Source organism: Moesziomyces antarcticus (assembly GCF_000747765.1).
Source record: "Moesziomyces antarcticus DNA, scaffold: scaffold_v10019, strain JCM 10317, whole genome shotgun sequence".
Lineage (NCBI taxonomy): Eukaryota > Fungi > Basidiomycota > Ustilaginomycetes > Ustilaginales > Ustilaginaceae > Moesziomyces > Moesziomyces antarcticus.
In genome coordinates, this window is record NW_014638991.1 from 165,198 (window position 1) to 186,362 (window position 21,165).

The 21,165-nt window shown below is 59.9% G+C and overlaps 8 protein-coding genes and 1 non-coding gene across 9 annotated transcripts; 6 read left to right on the forward strand and 3 right to left on the reverse strand.

The window, feature by feature from the left end:
• Window positions 1–2,548: 2,548 nt before the first annotated feature.
• Window positions 2,549–5,233, reverse strand: PAN0_019d5789 (serine/threonine protein phosphatase; the record flags this gene model as incomplete). Its single annotated transcript, XM_014798723.1, has 1 exon — window positions 2,549–5,233. One exon carries the CDS (start codon window positions 5,231–5,233, stop codon window positions 2,549–2,551), a length of 2,685 nt encoding a protein of 894 aa, XP_014654209.1.
• A 1,053-nt stretch (window positions 5,234–6,286) lies between these two features.
• Window positions 6,287–6,800, reverse strand: PAN0_019d5790 (uncharacterized protein; the record flags this gene model as incomplete). The annotated part of the gene is made up of 3 exons (XM_014798724.1): window positions 6,287–6,355; window positions 6,444–6,639; window positions 6,736–6,800. The coding sequence occupies 3 exons, from the start codon at window positions 6,798–6,800 to the stop codon at window positions 6,287–6,289; spliced, it is 330 nt and encodes a 109-aa protein (XP_014654210.1).
• A 558-nt stretch (window positions 6,801–7,358) lies between these two features.
• PAN0_019c5791 (eukaryotic translation initiation factor 5b) lies at window positions 7,359–11,009 on the forward strand (the record flags this gene model as incomplete). Its single annotated transcript, XM_014798725.1, has 1 exon — window positions 7,359–11,009. The coding sequence occupies one exon, from the start codon at window positions 7,359–7,361 to the stop codon at window positions 11,007–11,009; it is 3,651 nt and encodes a 1,216-aa protein (XP_014654211.1).
• Window positions 11,010–11,229: 220 nt separating this feature from the next.
• Window positions 11,230–11,331, forward strand: PAN0_t019c0004. Its single transcript has 2 exons — window positions 11,230–11,266; window positions 11,296–11,331. It is a non-coding gene; the product is annotated as a tRNA-Lys (tRNA).
• A 670-nt stretch (window positions 11,332–12,001) lies between these two features.
• On the forward strand, window positions 12,002–12,682 carry PAN0_019c5792 (uncharacterized protein; the record flags this gene model as incomplete). Its single annotated transcript, XM_014798726.1, has 2 exons — window positions 12,002–12,509; window positions 12,576–12,682. 2 exons carry the CDS (start codon window positions 12,002–12,004, stop codon window positions 12,680–12,682), a joined length of 615 nt encoding a protein of 204 aa, XP_014654212.1.
• A 1,130-nt stretch (window positions 12,683–13,812) lies between these two features.
• Window positions 13,813–14,328, forward strand: PAN0_019c5793 (uncharacterized protein; the record flags this gene model as incomplete). The annotated part of the gene is made up of 1 exon (XM_014798727.1): window positions 13,813–14,328. The coding sequence occupies one exon, from the start codon at window positions 13,813–13,815 to the stop codon at window positions 14,326–14,328; it is 516 nt and encodes a 171-aa protein (XP_014654213.1).
• A 495-nt stretch (window positions 14,329–14,823) lies between these two features.
• Window positions 14,824–15,339, forward strand: PAN0_019c5794 (uncharacterized protein; the record flags this gene model as incomplete). The annotated part of the gene is made up of 1 exon (XM_014798728.1): window positions 14,824–15,339. One exon carries the CDS (start codon window positions 14,824–14,826, stop codon window positions 15,337–15,339), a length of 516 nt encoding a protein of 171 aa, XP_014654214.1.
• Window positions 15,340–15,775: 436 nt separating this feature from the next.
• Window positions 15,776–17,222, reverse strand: PAN0_019d5795 (ribosomal protein L2; the record flags this gene model as incomplete). The annotated part of the gene is made up of 2 exons (XM_014798729.1): window positions 15,776–16,382; window positions 17,065–17,222. The coding sequence occupies 2 exons, from the start codon at window positions 17,220–17,222 to the stop codon at window positions 15,776–15,778; spliced, it is 765 nt and encodes a 254-aa protein (XP_014654215.1).
• A 1,148-nt stretch (window positions 17,223–18,370) lies between these two features.
• Window positions 18,371–19,327, forward strand: PAN0_019c5796 (DNA repair protein rad10; the record flags this gene model as incomplete). The annotated part of the gene is made up of 1 exon (XM_014798730.1): window positions 18,371–19,327. The coding sequence occupies one exon, from the start codon at window positions 18,371–18,373 to the stop codon at window positions 19,325–19,327; it is 957 nt and encodes a 318-aa protein (XP_014654216.1).
• Window positions 19,328–21,165: the final 1,838 nt, after the last annotated feature.

Here is a 21,165-nt window from a genome sequence, read left to right on the forward strand (position 1 = left end):
CACAGTGTGGATGCTCCAGCTCCACAGCCATCCTGCGACGATCATGCGCCGCGACGAGAGCGTGTGCTCGGCATCAATAGCTCCCGAGTATCCGGCTCCGGAATTGTCATGATCGCTCTGCTGTTCCAAGCCAAGTGTGACGACACCCGAGACGGTGTACAGCGCAAACTGTGAGCAAACAATTGCAGATCCGGTCTAATGGTCACTTTTCACAAGCATGGACTGCAACGAGCGCATGTCTGCACTCTCGTTGCCTCTCCGATTAGCGTCTCCCTGCTGCATCTTGCCGTACCACCTATCGCTTCTTGTACAAGAGGAATTTGGCGGTAGCTTGCTCGAGACACAGTGGGAGCGCATCAGCGGGGCAGGTTCATCGGTCACTTTTACGACAACGTGGCGCGATGAGTGAGTGTACGCCGGCATGCCTTGGTCTCATCATCATGTCGACCATGATCAGACGAGCTTGGCGGTACTCAAGCCGGTGCACAGTATGAACGCATTCACCGTGGGTAAGTCTACCAAGACCGTGCGATGAGCGCGTAGTACTCGGCGTAAACGCTGCCATCCTCCCATCCCGCGTCGGCTCTACAGCACAAGCTATGTTGGGCAATTCTCTAGTCGGTGGACAGCGCAAAAGCATCAGCTGCCGCCCAAATAGGCACGTTTGAGAGTATGCTTTGACCGCCTCTCGTGATTGCTGTGCACTCAAAGCATGCGTAGTTGGCAAGATCGAGCATCCAATGCACGGCGTAAAGGCATTTGCAGTCGGCCGCTCTACGACGTTCATGCACCGCGAAGAGAGCATGTGCTCGAGCAAAGTCTACATCACACAGTATCACCGTCATCGCATGTTGATTCACGCCAAGTTCGGTATGCAAGGCGGAGGTCGATTCCACAGCCAAGGCACAGCGTGAATGCAGCAGCAGTCGGCCATCCTAGCCGCGATAGCATTGTAAATGCGCCCGTTGTGTAGGTTTCACGAAGCAACGCCGTATCGGATTCGGTTCCACATCATCGTTCTTGCAAGACTCCAAGTGTGTGCGGCAGTGTATGGTGTGGCCGCATCGGGGGCCGAATGTGCACTTCTGTGGCTCAACCGCCACGCCTCGATCGTGCGCTGCCATGTCTCAGCTCAGTTCCTATTTTCCAAGATCGCCATCATCGCTTTCTTGTGCAAGACGAGTGTGGGGGTATTCCATGCACAGTGTGAAGGCAGAGTCGTGCTCAAAGAGGCAGCTTGCGACCTGCTGCGATGAGGATATTGTGCTCCCATTCTCGGCTCTGCAGCCCATGCCAAGTTGGTGCGATACTCAAGTTGGTAGACAGCGTCAACGCAGCAGCAACCTTAGAGTTTCACGTATGGCGAATATCGGCCTTGGCAGCCAGGATCGGATCGCTCAGCGCTCGACGTAGAAGGAGAGAAGATTTCCGATTCGGGGACAGTGTGTATGCAAGCCGATGCGAAATGCTCAGCAAAGAGAACACGCTGAAGCCGCCGCACAATGTGCTTTGTGATTCGTGAGTCTGCTTATGTCGTTTCGTCGCTTCTGAATGGGAGGTTGCGATACAGTCGCCAGCGAGGCGCGCCCAGAAGTCAGAGTGTTGCGGGACCAGGATACGAGTGTGTAGACTGACAGCTAAAGACTGGCACATGTCGTGAGGTGTATCCATCGCAGCGACGTTTCGCCGGCAGCTAAAGACTCGAGCTCAACGGCCGATTGTCCACACCACGATGCGCGATGCGCGCGCGTGCTCGGCGCCAACGCCTCGGCTGTACATCAAGTTCGATCCTGCACTCGACGCGCACATCTGTGTACAGTGGTATGCATGGCGCATGCATCATCCGTCCTAGTCGAACTCTCGGAGCGAACCCTTCACGACACGTGGCCATGGCATCGGCGTACCTGTCGTATCGCCTTTTTAATGGAGTTCTTGAATGCCAGTCAGCGTGCCGCAAGATCCTGAGCGGAGCAAAGAAGGCGTTGCACTGTGTTGGTCGATGCGCCGCAACCAGCGTCAATCGATGGAAACACGCGGGTCGAATGCTAGCCATCGACAATGCCTCGAATGTATCGAAGCAAAACAGCATGAGTTCCGCATTGTCACGCTCTTGAGCTACGTCCAATGATGACCTTTTCGAATTCTCGAGGATCCATCGTGATTAGCATCATCAAATGGCAAGGGATACATCCAGTGAGGCTGCGACAGCCATCCTCCTGCGTCCAGCTGCCAATGCTCGCGCAGCAACAGCCCGACGCCGGCGCTTCCGCGCTCCACTATGCTCCCACACCCTGTCTTACAGCCGACCTCGATACCCAGAAGTGGTCGACTCGGCATGTCTCCTCACATTCACTTGCTCCTCCCACCCCACCGTCGACACAACACTTCAGGCTCGGCTGGCTGTGCAGCTTCGGCCACAACCACAGCTCCACCTTCTCAGCTCGGCACACGCCGTACTCGGTGCTCTGGCTCAGCCGTTCTTCTGCATTGGCTGGGACGGGGCCCACGGAACTACAACAAACACGCACTGCGAGGTGGAGAGTGGGGATCAGGCGTCGGTGGACGCCGCGGCGGGTGCGGCCGGAGCGTCCTTCTTCTCGACGCCAGCCACAGCCACAGCAGGAGCGGGGGCGGAGGCGGCTGCGGGAGCGGGAGCGGGAGCAGCATCCTTCTTCTCCTTCTTGTCCTTGTCGCCGGCGCCGCTGGCTGCAGCAGGCGCCGCGTCCTTGGGTTCCTTCGCCTCCTTGACCTCCTTGGGCTCCTTGGGCTCCCTCTTGTCCTTCTTATCCCTGCCGCCGTTGGCGCCGTTCCTCTTCTTGTTCTTGTTGTGGTTGCCGGCGGCGGCGTTGGCAGCCGCACCGTCGGCAGGCGCAGTCGCAGCAGTGTCGGCAGCCTGCGCCGCCGCAGCAGCCTTGGCTCCGCCCTCGGCCTTGGCCTTGTCCTTCCTCTGGCGGCTGTTGCGGCCCGCGGGCTTGTCGTCGGCGCTCTTGCTCGCCTCGTCCTCCTTGTCCGTCTCGCCGCCCTTCCTGCCGGACACTTGGCGCTCGCGCTTCGACTCCTTGTCGGTGCCGCTCGCGCTTGCCTCGGCTTGCTGCGGCTGCGACTGCGACGCCTTGTTGCTGTCCGCCTGCTCGAGCACGGGCTTGACGTCGCCCTTGATGGTCTCGCCCTGCCTCTTGAAGCCGGCCGCCATGGCCGCCTCATCGCGGAACTCGACATAGGCAAACGGACGCTGCCTCCTCTGCTGCTCTGCGTCCTCCTTGCCGCTCGAGGCGCCGCGGCGGTGCGGCTTGTCAAACACGAGCTTGATACCCGTGATGCCGGCGGCGGCGGGGCCAAAGTAGGTGCGCAGCTCGTCCTCGGTCACGGGCAGCGCCTCCTTGAGCTGCGACACGTACAGCGTGAAGGGGTTGCGCACCTTGCGCGGACCGCTGGGCGACTTGCGCCCGTCGGTGCCCGAGGTGAAGCCGCCGTCAAAGTCGGAGCGGGATGCAGCCGACTCGTGGCCGCGCTCGCGCGTGCGTTCCTTCTTCTCCTTGACGGGCTTGGCCGAAGCAGGCGAGGCGGCAGCCGTCTTGCTGGCCGGCGTAGCAGCACCCGACGCACCGGCAGCAGCAACGCTGGCCTCGGCGGGCTTTGACGCGTTGACCTTGGTCGGTGTGGCGGCGGTGCCGGCGTTGGAGGCAGCGTTGGCGGCTGCGTTAGCGCGCGGTGCAGCTGCAGGGGCGGCAGCAGCAGCTGGGGTTGCTGCTGCCGCCGGCGTGGCTCGAGGAGCAGCTGGAGCCGGCGCAGGGGCCGGAGCAGCAGCAGCAGCGGTGGCTTGTCCGGTGGGGGCGACGGGGGCCATGGGCTGACCGCTCCTGCGGTATGCAAAGTTGAAGCCCTGCGACTTGGTCTCTGCGCTCACGCGGCCGTCCTTGATGCCGAGGACGAGGTGTCCGTAGGCGGCGTCGGGCAGGTTCCAGTTCCAGGTGTTCTTCCAGGCGGGCTCCTCGCTGGCGGCGCCGGTGGCGGTGGCGGTGGGAGCGACGCGGTTGGCGACGGCGAGCGCATTGTTGAGCAGCATGCGCTGGTTCTCGTCGATCACGGCGTCGACCTGGGTCTTGACCGTGTCCCAGATCTCGCCAAAGGCGTGCTTTGCGTGCTGGAGCTTGTTCCTGTAGTTTTCTGCGTCGTGCTGTACGCTAAACTCGTTGTACGAGACGCCGTAGCGGAAGTGGAGGCCTGCGCTGATGGTGAGGTCGGCCTTGAGGGCGAGTGCGAGCTGTGCGAGGAGGCCTTCGCGACCTGGCGAGGCGTGTGTGATGAGCACGCGTGTCTCGGTGGGGTCGAAGGTCTTCTGTGCGGTGTCGACGAGCTCGCCGATCTGGAGCGCGGTGGTCCACATGGTGCCCTGGCCTCCGGCGATGGTGGCGGCGCCCTCGCCGTTGTCGAAGAGCTTGTGAAGCACGACGGCGCCGCCGAGGCCGAAGAGGCGCAGACGGACGCCGCCGACCTCGATGGCCTTGGTGGAGGCCTCGTCGAGGACGTGGAGGTTGTGGACCTGGTATTCGCCGGTGCGGAAGCGCTCTAGGATGGCGACGTCCTCGCACGCGCCCCAGACGGTGAACACGGGGACGTTGAGCTTGATTTTGCCCACGAGGAGGTCGGAAAACTGAGAGAGGGGCAGTCCGGGTTGCTGGAGCATGTGCTGACGCATGACGGCGGAGGCGGAGCCCTTGTCGGCGGCAAGGCCAGCGGCGATGGCGGCAGGGGCGCGAGGAGCATCTGCGGCGAGGAGCTTGGTGCGAAGGGCGGGGTCGATGAGGGTGGAGTACTGGACGAGGTGGCGGAGGGTGCGGTCGCTGATGCGTTCGAGGCTTGCGTGGTCGTAGAAGCCAAAGTCGCCGGTGTGGATGATGGCCTGTGCGTTGGTGTCTGCGGCGATCTGGTTGAAGAGCGAGAGGTTGCCACGCACGTCTGCGACGCAGGCGATCCTGCCGCCGGGGCCGTCGATGACGTAGGGAGGCTCGGCGGCGGCGAGCGGTGGCTTTGAGCCCGGAGCGGAGGCTCTGCTGCGATGGGAGGAGTTGGTGTTCTGGCTGGGGGTGCGAGGAGGCACGCCTGCGCTGGGGGGTCTAAGGCCGTTGTTGTGTCCGGAAGCGGAGGCGGTTGGCATGGTGGTGGTGGGTCGGTTGGCGTGCGCTGGCGAGGGCTGAGCGTTAGCCCTGGCGTTGTTGGGAGTGGAAGCCATGGCGAGCGTGGAGGAAGGGGTCGAGGATGTGGATGTGGATGAGGAAGCAGACGGCCGAGGAGAGTGAGGGTGGAGGGTATGCAGACCGGTTGCTGTGTGGATGTTCTGAAGAGATATATAGAAGTGTGAGCGACTGGAGCGATGCGAATAGGGAAGTGGTGGTCTACTTACGATGATTGGAGCGTGAGCGCTCTTTTTGGGGGGGGCCGAAGTGTGGATGGTGGTGAGGGATCAAGGAGAAGAAAGGGAAAGCGGAGTGAGGAGTGGAGTGCGCAACTCGATTGAGCCGCTGCTGCGAGCCGTCTTTCATATCCATAGCGGCTCCCCAGCACGGCAGAGCGCGGCTCAGTCTCACTCTCTGCAAGCGTCCGACTCGGAGCAGCACGAAAAAGGGTGCGGCGCGCTTCTCTGCTCGCCCACCCAACTCAACTCAAATCCAACACACACACACGCATGCACCCACCCACGCATCCTCGCTCCGCCCTCGCCCTCTTTCTCGCCCGCTTTGAAAAAATTCGGCTGCTCCGCTGCTCTACGCGTTGCGCCCAGTCGTCTCTATGAAATCACACCTCGACTCCACCCAAATGCATGTGACTGCAGCTCGAGCTTGTCTGCGCTCGGAATCGCCGTGGCAGCGGATGGGAGCCGACGACAAGGTGATGAGCCTGGTGACAGCTCCTTCCAGCGACGGCCGAAGCCTCTTTGCTCTGCCGCGCTGTGTCTCTCACTTGCGCTGCATTCTCTTAGGCGGTGAGAGTGGACCCTGAAATCGCAGCATCGGTGCATCTCTGTTCGGCAGCTCCGAGGGTCAGTCACTTGCGGTAGCGTGTTGCCTGCCAGTTTGTCGTTGAGCTTCCGAACCGCATGCGACGAATGATCAGTCCTCGACACACACACGCCACCTCCGCCGACCTGCGCACTGCAGCACACCGACCGATCGAGCTGAAGACCTGCGATGGAGAACGGAGCATGCGGAAAGCCTAAAAGTACAATGGATGCCAGCAAGCGAGTCGTGTGATGATGGCAAGAGATCGATCGTGGATTGACACCGCATCATGCGTGCGAGACCTTCTTGGTGATGCCCAGACGGCGCTGCTTCCGCGCGAGCTTCTTGGCGCTCATCTATCGTCACAGAGGCACAAGGCAAAAGCAGCACGAGCGTCAGCCAATCCATCCTTCTCCCATTCGATCGAGCAAGCATTTCACTTACCTTTTGAGCCATGATCTCGAGTCGTGCCTTCTCCTCGGCCATCTGCTTGCGTTCACGAGTGACCTGCTTCTTCCTGTCCGACTCGGCCTCCTTCTCCGCCTTCATATCGCGCTCCCTCTGCTTGATCGACTCCTGCTTTCGGCGCTGCTCCAGCTTCTTCTCCCATGGCGTCGTCTTCTTCTTGCCCGCAATCGTACTGTGAGTCGCATGAGCACATGTCAGTCTGGCTTGCCTCCTCATCATCGCCACATCGCTGCAGGATTGCACCCGCGAACGCATCCTTTCGACTTACACTGTGGTCGTGCTTGTCGGCTTGGCCGGAAGCATATCGCTCGAAGAGGTAGCCTTGCTCGACATCGTATCTCTGTCTTTGCTCAAGGTGGTCGGAGGGGACGATGGATCAAGGCAGCCTCCTCCAAGTCGGCCTTGTCTGCCTGCAGCCAATGGACAAAAAAATACCGCCAGAAAAAGTGTGGAGGAAAACTTGGCCGAAAAGTGGAGCTGCAGCTGATGAGTCTACGAAAAAGAAGACGAATTCCTGCTTTTTTTTTTTGGCCCATTGCTTCGTGCCTCCCGATGTAGCCGATCCAGAGGCTCAGTAGCAACGATCTCGAAGCCCCGCCCTGGCTCAGTCGCGATCCTGAAGTTGCCCTTTCTTTTCCCGCATTTTTTTGAGTGGCTGGAGACTGCGATCTTTCGAGTTCGTTGCCGCTCTGCACCAGGAGCTGCAGCTTTGCGCGGTTACAGATTCGCACCGACTGCTCCACTCTTCCTGCCCTCTCACCAACTGACACTCGCCGCCAGGTGCCCCGGTCGTTCCTCACTTGACTGCATCTAAGACCAGCTAGGCCCCACCACCACCGTACATCCAGCTGCATCACACCCCTACGCACAGCGGCGCACCCTCCTCTCATCATGGGAAAGAAGAAGGGCGCCAAGAAGGGCGGTGCCGACGACTTTTGGGATGAAGCCGGCGAGTCCATCGACAACAACAACGCCGCCCTCACCGCCAACGACGAAGAAGATGAGGCGCCCACTCACAAGGCCAAGAACCTCTTTGCAGCCATGTCGCTCGACGACGGCGCCGACGGCAACGACCATGACGATGACGATGACGATGCGCCACCGCCGTCCAAGAAGGACAACAAAAAGGCCGCCAATGGCAAAGCTGCCAAGGAATCGGAACCTGCGCCAACCCCAGCAGCTGCCGCCGCTGACGACGACGACGACAGCTACGGTCTGATGGGCGCCATCAAGAACGCCAACAAGAAGGGCAAAAAGGACAAAAAGAAGAAGAAGAAGAACGACGACTTTGACTTTGACGAGTTCGCCGAGGACGTCAGTGGCAACGCCACCGCTCCCGCGGACGCAGCCGACGCCGAGCAGGACCTCGCAGGCAAGGCGCCAGTCCAGGGCACCATCGACGACATGCTCGACGACGAGTTCCCCGAGGACAAGCCAAAGAAGAAGGCCGCCGCCCAGAAGCAGACGCGGGACGAAGACGCCGCTTCCGCTGCCGCCGACGATGCCGACGACGGCGCACCGCGCATCCTAACCAAGAAGGAGAAGGAGAAGCTCAAGAAGGAGAAGGAAAAGGCAAAGAAGAAGGCCCAGGCCGCCGCCAAGAAGGCTGCCTCCTCATCACAACCCGCCAAGCAGGACGCTGTAGACGACGACGACGATGCCGCCGACGCCGACGCTGCCGACACCTCCAAGGGCGACGACGCGCCTGCCGCCGCCTCCACCGCCTCCAAGAAGAAGAAGAAGGGCAAGGCCGCCGCTTCCGAGCCCGCTCCTGCCGCTACACCAGCACCTGCCTCCGGAAAGAAGATCAGCCCCGCACTCGCTGCCCTCCAGGCCCGCATCGCTGCGCAGAAGAAGGCTGACGAGGAGGCAGAGCAGGCCAGACTCGAGGCCATCCGTGCCGAAGAGGAGCGCGAGCGTCTCGAGCAGGAGGAGGAAGAGCGAAAGGAGGCCGCCAAGCGCGCAAAGAAGGAGAAGGAGAAGGCCAAGAAGGAGCAGCTCAAGAAGGAGGGCAAGTTCCTCACCCCAAAGCAAAAGGCAGAGAAGGCGGCTGCAGAGGCCAGGATGCAGGCCATGATTCAGGCCGGTCACATCAAGGTCGAGGGTCTCGAGAACCGCGAGGCGAATGGCAAGCCCGCCCCTGCCAAGAAGCGCGCCGTCGTCGACAACCGCAAGAAGAAGGGCCCTCAGAAGCGTGACGGCGGTCTCACCATCCCCGAGCCCGTCGCTGCTGACGAAAAGAAGGAAGAGGAAGACGCCAAGCCCGCTCCTACCGAGGCTCCAGCAGCAGAGGAGGCACAGACTCCCGCTCCGGCCCAGGAGGTTGCCAAGGCTGACGAGCCCACCGAGGAAGACGAGGATGTCAAGGACAGCTGGGATGCCGAATCCGAGGATGAGGACGTCAAGGACAGTTGGGATGCCGAGTCCGAAGACGAGAAGCCCTCGGCAGCCAAGGAGCAGTCCAAGTCGAACGCCGCCGCCGCCGCGCCCGCCAAGACCAACGGCAAGGCTGCCGCCGACAAGGCCGACGAGGACGACGCCGAGGACGACGCTGAGGACGACTCCGAGGACGACGACTCGGACGACGAMGACGACTCGGGCAGCGACGACGACTCGGATTCCGACTCGGACGACGGCATGACCGCTGCGCAGCGTCAGGCCGCCGAGAAGAAGGCTCAGGCCGCCGAGCGCAGGAAGGAGCGTACCGAGCAGGCCATGGCAGCCAGGAGCCGCGACGACCTCCGCAGCCCAATCTGCTGTATTCTCGGTCACGTAGACACGGGCAAGACCAAGCTGCTCGACAAGATTCGCCAGACCAACGTCCAGGAGGGCGAGGCAGGAGGTATCACCCAGCAGATCGGCGCCACCTACTTCCCTACCGACGTGCTTCAGTCCAAGACCGCCGTGCTCGACAAGGACTCGCCGTTCGAGTACAAGGTGCCCGGTCTGCTCGTCATCGACACGCCAGGACACGAGTCTTTCACCAACCTTCGAACGCGAGGTTCGTCGCTCTGCAACATCGCCATCCTCGTCGTCGACATCATGCACGGTCTCGAGCAGCAGACCATCGAGTCCATCCGACTGCTCAGGGACAAGAAGACGCCCTTCATCGTCGCGCTCAACAAGATCGACCGTCTCTACGGCTGGGACCCCACTCCCAACGGCGCCTTCCGCGACAGTCTCGAGAAGCAGCAGCGCGCCACGCGCAACGAGTTCGAGGAGCGCACCAACCAGGTCATTGTGCAGTTTGCCGAACAGGGCCTCAACGCTGTGCCGTACTACGACAACAAGAACATGGGCCGTAACGTCAGCCTGGTGCCCACATCGGCCTTCACCGGCGAGGGTATCCCCGACATGCTGCGCCTCATCATCGAGCTCACCCAGACGCGAATGAGCGAGAAGCTCATGTACCTCTCCGAGCTCGAGTGCACCGTGCTCGAAGTCAAGGTCATCGAGGGTCTCGGTACCACCATCGACGTCGTGCTCTCTAACGGTGTCATGCACGAGGGTGATCGCATCGTCGTCTGTGGTCTCAACGGTCCGATCGTCACACAGGTCCGAGCGCTGCTCACCCCGCAGCCGCTCAAGGAGATGCGTGTCAAGGGCGCCTATGTGCACCACAAGATGGTCAAGGCGGCGCTCGGTGTCAAGATTGCAGCTCCGGATCTCGAAAAGGCGATCGCCGGTTCGCGCCTGCTCGTCGTCGGCCCCGATGACGACGAGGAGGACCTCAAGGACGAGGTGATGAGCGATCTCAGCTCGCTCATGAACTCCATCGACACTTCCGGTCGCGGTGTCTGCGTGCAGGCGTCGACGCTCGGATCGCTCGAGGCGCTGCTCGAGTTTCTGCGCGTCAGCAAGATTCCCGTCAACGGCATCAACATTGGGCCCGTGTTCAAGAAGGACGTGGTGCGATGCTCGACCATGCTTGAAAAGGCCAAGGAGCTTGCTGTCATCCTAGCATTCGATGTGCCCGTCGACAAGGAAGCCGAGAAGCTTGCCGAGGAGCTCGGAATCAAGATCTTCACCGCCAAGATCATTTACCACCTCGAGAATGCTTTCACCAAGTACCACAACGAGGTGATGGAGGGCAAGAAGAAGGAGGCGTCCGGAACCGCCGTGTGGCCGTGTCGTCTCAAGACCATCGCGTGCTTTGCCAAGCGTGATCCCATCATTCTTGGGTGCGACATTATTGACGGCTCTTTGCGCGTCGGAACGCCACTGTGTGTGGTCAAGACGGATCCGACCACGCGCAAGAAGACGGTGGTGCATCTGGGCAAGGTGACGTCGCTCGAGATCAACCACAAGGAGCGCGACGTGGTGCTCAAGCGAGACGTCGGCGGCGGTGTGGCGGTCAAGATCGAACATGCCGTGCACGAATCCGCCAAGATGTTCGGCAGGCACTTTGAGGAGAACGACGTGATCGTCTCGCACATCAGCCGCGCCTCCATCGACGCCCTCAAGGCCCACTTCTGGGACGGCATCTCCACCGACGAGAAGAAGCTCATCAAGAAGCTCAAGGGCGAACTCGACATTCCGTGATTCTGCTCCTCCAGAGGATCCGCCTTTACTCCTTGCATTGTACATATCTATGTCTCGCAGCCAGCAATCGCACATGCTTGCCACCAACCCATCCGTCGTAGCGCGCGAGTGAGCAAGGAGGAGGCCTGAAAACGAACTTAGATCCTTCTTCAGAGTTCAGGTGTGCGGCTACAGCAAGTGGTATGTAATTGCAACATTCCGGGCGGTGTGTATCGATCTATCCCGGCTAGCTCAGTCGGTAGAGCGTCAGACTCTTACTCAAGGGTTTCCAAGTTTCACTTGGGATATCTGAATGTCGTGGGTTCGAGCCCCACGTTGGGAGATTTCTTTTTTGCATTTTTTTTTTTGGCTCCGCCTCGAGCCTCCCACCGAGTATGCAGCTTCGGAGATGGGTCTTGATGAGCCCCACCATCGAGGATGCAGGCACATTAAACAATGGTGCCCTTTCCGAGAAATGAAGCCACCGCACGGCAACTCAAATGGTGCCGAGCTGCATTGTTGTCGGAGCAAAATTTTTGGTCCTTGATGAAGCCTTCTCGAGCGGGTTGGTGTCGACATGAGTCACAACATGAATTGACGAAATGCACGGCAAGAGGGGAAGTTGTCATTGTGATACGGTATCATACAGGGCTGGCAATCAACCCACCATCTGCAAACCTCTTGCAGCCGCTTTGTGCAACGCAGCATCACCCGCCGAAGAGTTGATCATCGTTGTTGACAAAGAGCTCTGGTGTTGTCATGATTGTGGGCGGGCATGGTGGGCATTGCAACGACGCCCACGCCGGCATCTGAAGCTAAACGCTCCTTAACAATCACGGATCTTCCAAGGTGGGTGTTGCAAAAAAAAAAACTTTTGCGCTCGATCGAGCTTGGCAGCCTTGCTGACTGTTGACCTCTCCACCCTGCGAGCAAGAAAGGATATAAACGAGCAGCTCAGAGCGAAAGGTCGTTGTTCAGAACAACAAATTTCCCCAGTTGCAAGAGCCGTCAAGATGAAGATCAACCCTATCGTTCTATTTGCGCTCTCGAGCAGTGCTGTGGTGCTGGCCGCCCCTACTCCGCAGGGCTGGAACCTGCTCAAGGGAGCGAGCAAGCTGGTGGGCAAGGGCAAGGGCGAATCGTCCAGTGCCGCTCGTGCGCTCGAGGACGACTTCAAGTGGGATGGTCTGCCCGAAGGATCCGCCGGCGGATCCAGCAAGGCCCCTTCGGGAAGGTCGAGCCCAAAGCATGCGCGTGTTGATATCGAACAGCCCGCTCCCCAGCGTCCAGTCACGCCGCCCTCGGCTGCTGCACCTGCTGTGCAGGCTCATCCTGGAGCTCAGCATGCACCAGTGGCTGCTCCTCACCCTCAATACGCCCCGTCGGGCCCCCCTGCTCCTGGAATGTACTATACTGGTCCTCCCACTGGCCACTACCAGGGTCCTCCTCAACACTATTCGTCGTACCCCGGCCATGACGACTCGATGATCCAGTATCTAAACAGATACCCGGGTCACCCTCGTAAGTAACGCTTTTGCACCCGGTTGCGTTGGTGTATGTGCTAACCGCTTGTTCTTGGTTCGACAGGTATCCCTCACCCGGACACGGAGTGGTTGACCTGGTCCGCCGCTGAGAGGCACAACGCCCAGATGGAGGCCGAAAGGCAAAAGGAGCGCACCGGCTGGTTCTGGTAAACCCCCAATGCCCCACTCTCCCCGCCTCGTGCTCGCTCCGGCTCAGCAACACGACCACTATCCCGCCGTCGTCTTTGACACATGACCACATTCCTTTTACCCCCCAACAAACGTTGTCTTTCGCTCGACCTCACGTGAAGCGACATGTGACAGCGGATCATGTACCCGATTTCCGCTCAATTCATGCTGCGACATGTGACCATCGTCTGCTCCGTGTGAAAGCTTGAACGGCAAGTTTGAGTGTATGTTCGCTTTTACGCTTTGGTTTGGGTTTAGATCCGCATTCACCGGAACTTTGCGGGAAGATGAAAGAGCGGATACAGGGCGTGTTTGCGGTACGGTATACCGAGTCCAGGTGGGGATAATTGTGTTTCGCTACCACTCGCGGGTTTTGCGAGTAAGATGCAGGTAGTCAAGGGAGGGGACATTGGAGCAGCTCGGAAATCTCCAGCAGCTTCTGTGGAGACCAGCGAATGGCAATGGTGGAGCGTGGGTATGCTGCGGCGGTGTGTGGAAAGCAGAGCTGCGTGGCGAGTTCAGTGTGGCTTGCGACGAGCTAGTGACCACATTCCACATCACACGGCGCTACGGTATGCACAGTACCCGCCATCTTCCGATGGTACTCGCGGTCAAGATTCTGGTAATTCATGGATCTGTACAAGCTGATGGGAGCTACACCAGGCGGCGTGAAAGCGCACTGACAAGAAGTTGAGACGAGAGCGAGGGGGTGCACATATGATATGAGGGTGAGTGTGCACTTTACGTCCCACATATGAAGGGATGCACAAGGCTGACAGTGGTGCAACGGCGCAGACATACTCAAAAGAGGGTATGCACTGTATCACCGCGGAGCGCCTGCGCTCGACACTGCATCTTGGCTGATGTGCAGGGACATGAAATGCTGCCTTTTTTTCAGGAGGTGGCGTAGCCCCGCTGTGACCAAGCTCGGTGGGTGATCACACACGATAGCCGGTGCGATAGGGAGCCTTTGCAGCATGCCCTGCAGCGGCGGACTTGTGCTGAGCCGGTCTTGGAGCCGCGCCTTGTGGTGGGCGGTAAGCTATAATATGGGTCGAAAGCTCGCTGTCCTCTTTGCTCCTGCTCATACACAGATACACAGACTTACAGCGATGAAGGCGATGATATATGTACTCTTCCTGGGCATCGTGGCGATGCACGCGGTTGGAGCGCCCATGAATGCAGGCGAGCTCACTGCGGGCATGGACGCCACCACGGCACTTGCGCACGGTCTCGAGGGGATGAGCCTCGACGCGGCACGAGGCGTGCAGCGTGCTCCTGCGTTCCTGTCTGGAACAGGCGCGGTGAAGGAGATCAAGTCCGTTGGCGCTTCATCGCTACGCAGTGCTGCTGGAGCTGACGAAGCAGTGCGCAAGATGCGCAAGGTACGATTCAGGACGGCGCCCCAGCCTGCGACGAGCAGCAGCGCCAACCAGCGCCTGAGGCCTGGCGTTGACAAGGTCATCCAAAAGGCACAGCTGGACAGGTCGCAGGGCTTGACCAAGGCACAGTGGCAGCAGGCGCTCGAAGATTACGAGCGCCAAACGGGCCTGGACCTCAGCAGGTTCAACGACGAGCTCAAGGATGGCGCCACGTCGCAAAAGATCAAGCAGCGTCTCAGCTTCTGAGCGCCGAATGCGCTCGGTAGACCCCGACGCTGGGTGGCTTCGGGATCGACCGTGCCGAAATGATGTGCGGTGTCGGAGACGTGTGGCCGAGGTCGACTTGCCGGTCATCGACACCGGCGACGAGCGCGCATACCACTTCATCCCCACCGCAGCTCGGGGCGATGGCGAAGGTCATCCCAACGCTTCCGCCCCACCCACGTACCGAGCCTCGATCCACTCGTTCCTGCATGCTTATCTTCTCTCTCCGCGCTGCGTTTTGTGCAATGCTTCTCGTTTGCTTTCGCAAAGCGTGTGTTGCGTTTCACCTTTGTGCATCGAGGCGTGGTTATCACACGGAGCGTGTGTTGCTTGATGAAGTTTTCCTATGTGTGCACCGCCCGATGCTCGTCAGGAGCGACTCGGAGCACGAACAGCATGGCGCAAGGGTATATAATCTCGCTTGCTCGTCGCATTGCCAGGCAGTGGTAGCGACAACTCATCATGTTTCTCTTGCACATGCTCGTGCTCATCGTATGCGTGGGCTCTGCACTAAGCATTCCCATCCCAAACTCTGTCGAGGAGATCGTCAAGGTGACGGAAGAAGCGCCGGGGCTGTTTCCCGAATGGCAGCGCGATTCGGGCTGGCTCGGGTTTCGACCGGCGCTAAGGCGGCCAGATTCGCCGCTGCCCGCCGAGTTCGCCAGCGACGGTAACCTGGTCTACTCGCCCATCCGCGGCGTCGTGGAGGATGAGCACGCAAGACTCCGACTAGGCATCACGCTGCGAGAAGTAGAGGAACGGCTGGAGAACTTCTTGACCTTGCGAAACGACCATGTTCCTACGCTGCAGCTCCCGCACACAGCCTCACAACGAGCCGCTGAGAGGCAGTACGATCCACTGCCAAAGTCACTCACGCGACCCGTAACGCCATCCAGAGGTACATCGCCCTATCAGATACCCAGCCGTGCAAGCACCCGACGCGGCTCTGATAAACCCCGTCGAACAAGGGGTTCGCGTCAAGGGCGCGATTGAAATTCATGTCCAACCCCCCAACATCGTGATCACGAAGCAGAGCTCAGAGCTAGTCACGAGCAAGAGTCACAAAGCACGAGCGCGAGGGCGAGAGAAAACCAGATTGAGATTGCCAATCTTTCTTTTGGGTGTGTGTGTGTGTGTGTGCGTAAAGATGCAACGGAGAGAGGCGCCGAAACACCCAACTCCAGATTTGGATAACGGCATAAGAGGGAGGGTTGAGCGGACGTTTTGACGGTCCAGAGTACAATAGACAAGGCGCGGGAGAGGTGATGTGGCCGAGATGCAGAACCGTGCCGTTTCCATACAGCCTGCAATGCGCCACTTGTCCCACCGCACCGTCCCAAGGGGGAAAAAGGTGGGAAACCAAAGAAAAACAAGAACGTGAACCAGAAACCAAAACCGAACGAGCCTATATGGGCCGAGCGGGTCAGATTTAGGCGTCCTTGGTCTTGATGGTACCGCGGATAAGACCGGTGCGGCGGGCGGCGATGAGACCGACCTTCTGACCGGCGGGGGCGAAGCGGGAGCGGGTGGAGGGCTTGCCGATGTGCTGGTGGTTACCACCACCGTGCGGGTGGTCGACGGGGTTCATAGCCACACCACGAGTGCGGGGCCACGAGTTGCGCTTGACCTTGAACTTGTGGTGGGCACGGCCGGCCTTGAGCAAGGGCTTGTCGATACGGCCACCGCCGGCGACGATGCCAATGGTGGCACGCGAGGTGGAGGGGACGGTCTTCTTGGCGCCCGAGGGGAGACGGATGCGCGAGGTCTTGCCGTTGGAGTCGTGGCCAATGATGGTGGCGTAGTTGCCCGAGGTGCGGGCGAGCGAGCCACGGTCACCGGACTTCTCCTCGACGTTGCACACGATGGTACCTTCGGGGAGCGACGAGAGGGGGAGAACGTTGGCGACGTTCAGGGCAGCCTTCTTACCGCAGTAGACGAACTGGCCGGTGGAGAGGCCCTCGGTGGCAACGAAGGTCTCGACACGGGTGCGGTACTTGTAGGGGTCACGGAAGGCAACCTTGGCGAGGGGAGCACCACTGTAGGAGAGCAAGGAACGCGAGCAGAGTCAGTGTGCTGTTGGTGACGAGGGAAAGACAGGTCGCACCGCTGCAGCAGCATGAGGGCAACAGCGCTTCAAATCGGCATAATGCAGCTTGGCGGGGATACCAGATGGATGACGGGTGAAGATCGGCAGGTCACGTTTATGAGATGGCTGGAAATGATGCAGGGCGAGGCTGTGGCGCAGTGAGCTGGCGTGTGTTGGGTGGTTCCGATGGATGCAGGTGCGCCACGTCGCTGGGTCGAAAGATGCGACGATGTGCGTGTGGATGCAGAAACCGACGTGATTCGGAGCATGAACGTTGGATGCGCAAGTCACGTTGGACGCTGTCCGAGCAGCTGCGATGTGGACCCTTTGCCTGCTTTCGACAACCCGATGCTTGAATGCTTCCATGAATGTCTGCCTCTATCGATCCTAGCGAGTGCTATGCCATGCCTGTCTGCTTCTGCGTTCTGTCCACGTGCCGAATCTGTCTGGAATGCCTTCCTCCTGAACCTGCTGAGTGCCATGCGCAAGCTATTGCAGCTGCGAAGACGTTTCGAATGCACATGCTGCTGATGCTGGTAATGTCGATGCTGTCGAAGTTGTCGATGATGCTGCTGCTGCCAATTGCGAATGCTGCTGTGCGTATGTGCGTCGGCACTTATAAAGACACTTACCGACCGGCGTCGTGGATGATCTCCTTGACCACACCTCGGATGTAGCCGTTGCGCTCGGCGTAGTCGTAGACGCGGAGCTTGGCGGGAGCCTTGTTGTGCTTGGTGTGAGCGGTGAAGATACCACCGCTCTTACGCTGAGCTCGAATGACCCGACCCATTGTTGCTGAGTTATGTGTTGGACTTGATGGTGAGGAGAAGGTGTGAGACGATGAGCCAGCTGACCGATTCCACTTGGCGCTGGCTCTCGCAGCTCCCAAAGCTGAGAATTCAGTGGCCAGTCCAGTCTCCCTGGGTCGGCGTCACGGGCACTCGCTTTGCTGCTGCTGCTGCTTTGGGCTCACTTGCGCCTTGCGCCTTAGGGCGGCTCGACTGCTGTTGGCTGCCGGCTGCTGCCCAACCCAAGTCTCAGCCGGCAGCGACTGGGCGGCGACAGGGCCCACGGTCTGCGTTTTCAACCTCGGATCCAGCGGGAAGCGTGCTGCTGCCCCGAATTTTCGCAAAATGGACAGCACGTGACTAGCGTCAAAGCTCGGCCGAGGTCACGCGTAGCATTTATATTGAAATACATGCACTGTCGAATCGCCGATATCCACACCGCAAAACCAGCCTCCACTTTGGCAGCGCGCTGACTGAGCCACACTCGGCGACCGAGCGAGATGAACCCTTCCTTTCCCTCTTGGCCAGTGCATCCGCTCCGTCGTTGGGGGTGATCAGCGCGTCTTTGCTGTCGCTCCTGCCACCATTTGCATATCCGACAACTGCGACGCGCTGAGCAGCCAACGACACGGCGGCTTGCTCTGACACCAACCCAGTTTGCGCGTCGGGAGAATCATTGATCTTCTCCCCGCGCTACTTGCACACTCGTAAGTTTGCACTCATTGACACCGCAAAAGCATTCCGGCAGAGCATCCTCGCATCGGTACAGGCACGCAAGACAAGGGGGTTCTCGGTCGTGGAAGCGATGATTAAAATTTCACATTCACAAGCTCAACAGTCCAAGAAGGCGACTTCGGTGACGAGCCAATTCTTCTTCTTCTGCAATTCTGATCCGCCGAAAACCCCCCCGCGCCTTGCGAGATGCAATGCCCGATGCCCTTGCGATGGTCGAAGCAGTCGTTGGTGACGCGATACTGACCTCTTCTGGCTTCGTATCGGCTTTTGTCTCTCGTTCGGTGTTGTAGGCAATCAAAACCTCTCGCTTCGAGTCACGGGCACGAATGGTCTGAAAAGGAAACACACTGAGTGGGCTGCGCAATCGCATCGACAGCTGTAAATGGCGGGTGCCAATGGCGACAGCTTGCGACCGATGTCGTCGTTCCAACCGGCGTCGTCGCTTGCACGCGACATGAACAGCAGCACCAGCACGAGTAGCGGGGCTGGCCCTGTGGTGCAACCACGACCGCGACCGCTGATTCGAGGTGCACAAGGTAGCGGTACGACGGTGCTGGTGAACAACTGCCAGCGCGGCAACCCCGTGCTCCAACACATCCGCAACATTGGCTGGGAATACGCCGACATTGTGCCAGACTACCAAGTGGGGCTTTCGTCGTGCGTTTTGTTCCTGTCGATCCGATACCATCGGTTGCATCCGGAATACGTGCACACGCGCATCTCGAAGCTGCAACAAATGTACACGCTGCGCGTGCTTTTGGTGCTATGCGATGTCAACGACCACCAAGCTGCGATTCGGGAGCTTACGAAAGTGTCGATGATCAACTCGCTCACCATGGTGCTTGCCTGGAGCGCCGAAGAGGCTGGGAAGTACATTGAAACGTACAAGTCGTTCGAGCACAAGCCTCCCGATGCCATCAAGGAGCGCGTCGGCGAAGATTACCTCGCCCAGGTGACGAATGTGCTGACGCAGATCCGGGGGATCAATCGCACCGACGTCGTCACGTTGCTCAGCACGTTTGGCACGCTCAGAGGTGTAGTCAACGCCGAGGTGGCACAGGTCGCCATGTGCCCCGGATTCGGAGAGGTCAAGGCAAAAAGGCTCTGCGATGCGGTTAGGATGCCGTTCCGAGTCGGAGAGACTAGGACGTTCAGCCAGCGCAAATCGACAGCCTCCACCACTGCAAACACAGCTGCGGGATCAGAGGCACCAGCACAGCCCGCGGCAGCGCCAACAACCCGTGCGCTAGACACACTCGAAGCCCAATTGGATACCCTGCCCGATCTCGCGGCGTCGGATGCGGAGGATGACTTGGATCAAGACGAACACTTGCGTCTCGCCATCCAGCTCTCCATGCAGCCCGAGTCGTAGCATCCCCACATACCCCTGCTAGAGCACTCGCACGCAATGATACCACTACACTCGCGCAAATGACGACGCTGCGCGCACAGCAAGTCTGGACGTGAGCTTGGCTTTGCGACCCAGCTTTGGTTGTAGTCGTGGTTGGAGGCTGAAGTCTGGGTGTCTCCAAGGCTGCGAGCATTGCGCTCACGCCACCACGCATTCGTGAGTCGGACACGACATCTCGTAAAAACAGCGACGTGTGAAGCTGGAGCCAGAAGGATCAAGAAAAAGCGACACGCTCCTCGGTCTCGCAGCGCAGTCGGGAGGCAGCCCAGACCGCTTGGCTGTGATGGTCGCCGCGCTGTCCGTGCACATGGACGCCTAGCACTGTGCTCACAGCAACACGCAATCATCACGTCCTAGACTACTCTGGCAAACTTTCATGGGGAAAACCAACTTATGAAGTGTGAGCCAAGAAACGGCAAAGACGGCGGCCTCAGCACGACCAACCGCAGCCTGGGTGCAGCCCCAGACAACCTCAGCATGGTGAGTGCATGGTAATTGCGCCTCAACACGCACAGCGACTCCTAGCGCTGTAGCTCGCTGCACGCACGCAGCAACCTCCTGCAGAACCACGCCGCCAGACGACGATGGCAAGACCAACTCGTAGGATTGTGCCAGGACAACAAAGTGGGCAGTGGCCAACCAGGCAAGCTTCAGCGCCGGATCCAGCTCGGAATGCCTCATCTTGGTGCCAAGCGCTCTCCAGTCACTCGGACGCATGCGTATCCGCTTGTACTTTACAGCAAACGCAGTGATACCATGCTGAATCCACTCGGTCGAATTTGCGACACCAGACACAAGGACGATGGCTAGCATGCAAAACCCCGGCTGTACTTGCCCGCCATCCCACAACGTAAGACCAGACTCGCAGACGGACGAGGGCGAAACAGAGGTGGGATGTTGCAAGGACCAACAAAGAGCAAAGGCGGCATCCTACAGCACGAGCAGCGCAGTGCGGGATCCAGCACAGAACGCCTGCCACTCGTAGCATCGCCCCCATACCCGCTTGTACGATGCGTCCACGCAAGGAGACTACCACACTCGCGAACCACCACGCCCGGAATCAAGTCGGAAAGCTTGAGCGAAACAAAAAGAAGCCAAGCCGCCGGYCCCCAGCACGACCAAACCGCAGCCTGGATGCAGCCCCAGACAGTCGCAACCCCACAGCGCACACCCACGGCGCACGCCAAAAGCAACAACATCACACACGCACGACAACACGCCGACCCCATCGACGGCCGATCGCGCGAGATCGAGACCGCACGCCCGCGGCCGTCGCGAGACGGCCGGCGCGCGTATGCTATGCGGGTAGGAGAGGAGCCGGGCCTGCGATGACGAGGTTCGGACAGCCTAGGCGCACAGCGCCGCACTGCATCCCACCAACCAACCAGGTACATACTGCCCTTGGAGTCGCCCAGCAACCTGGGCAGGCGTGGTGGCTCCCAGCGCGTCGGGCGGGATGCACGTCCCGCTCCGCTGCCGTTGCGGGCTCAGCGTGGTGGTCTCTGGACCGCCCCTCTGCCCCACGGACCCACAGCGCGACGCCGTGCGCGTCTCTTGCTCGCTACTGTGGTAAGGGGGCCACACCATACACGGCCTGCCAAAACATCAAGTCAAGTCAAAGTCAGTCCCCAGCGTGACGACCACGCCCTCCATGCACGCCGACTCGCAGCATCTACGCAATCCCAACGTCGCACTCCACACTCGCCGACGGACGACAACGAAACAGAAGTGGGAAGTAGCGAGCACAGACAAAGGCAGCAACCCCCCCCCCCCCCCCCCCCCCCCCCCCCCCCCCCCCC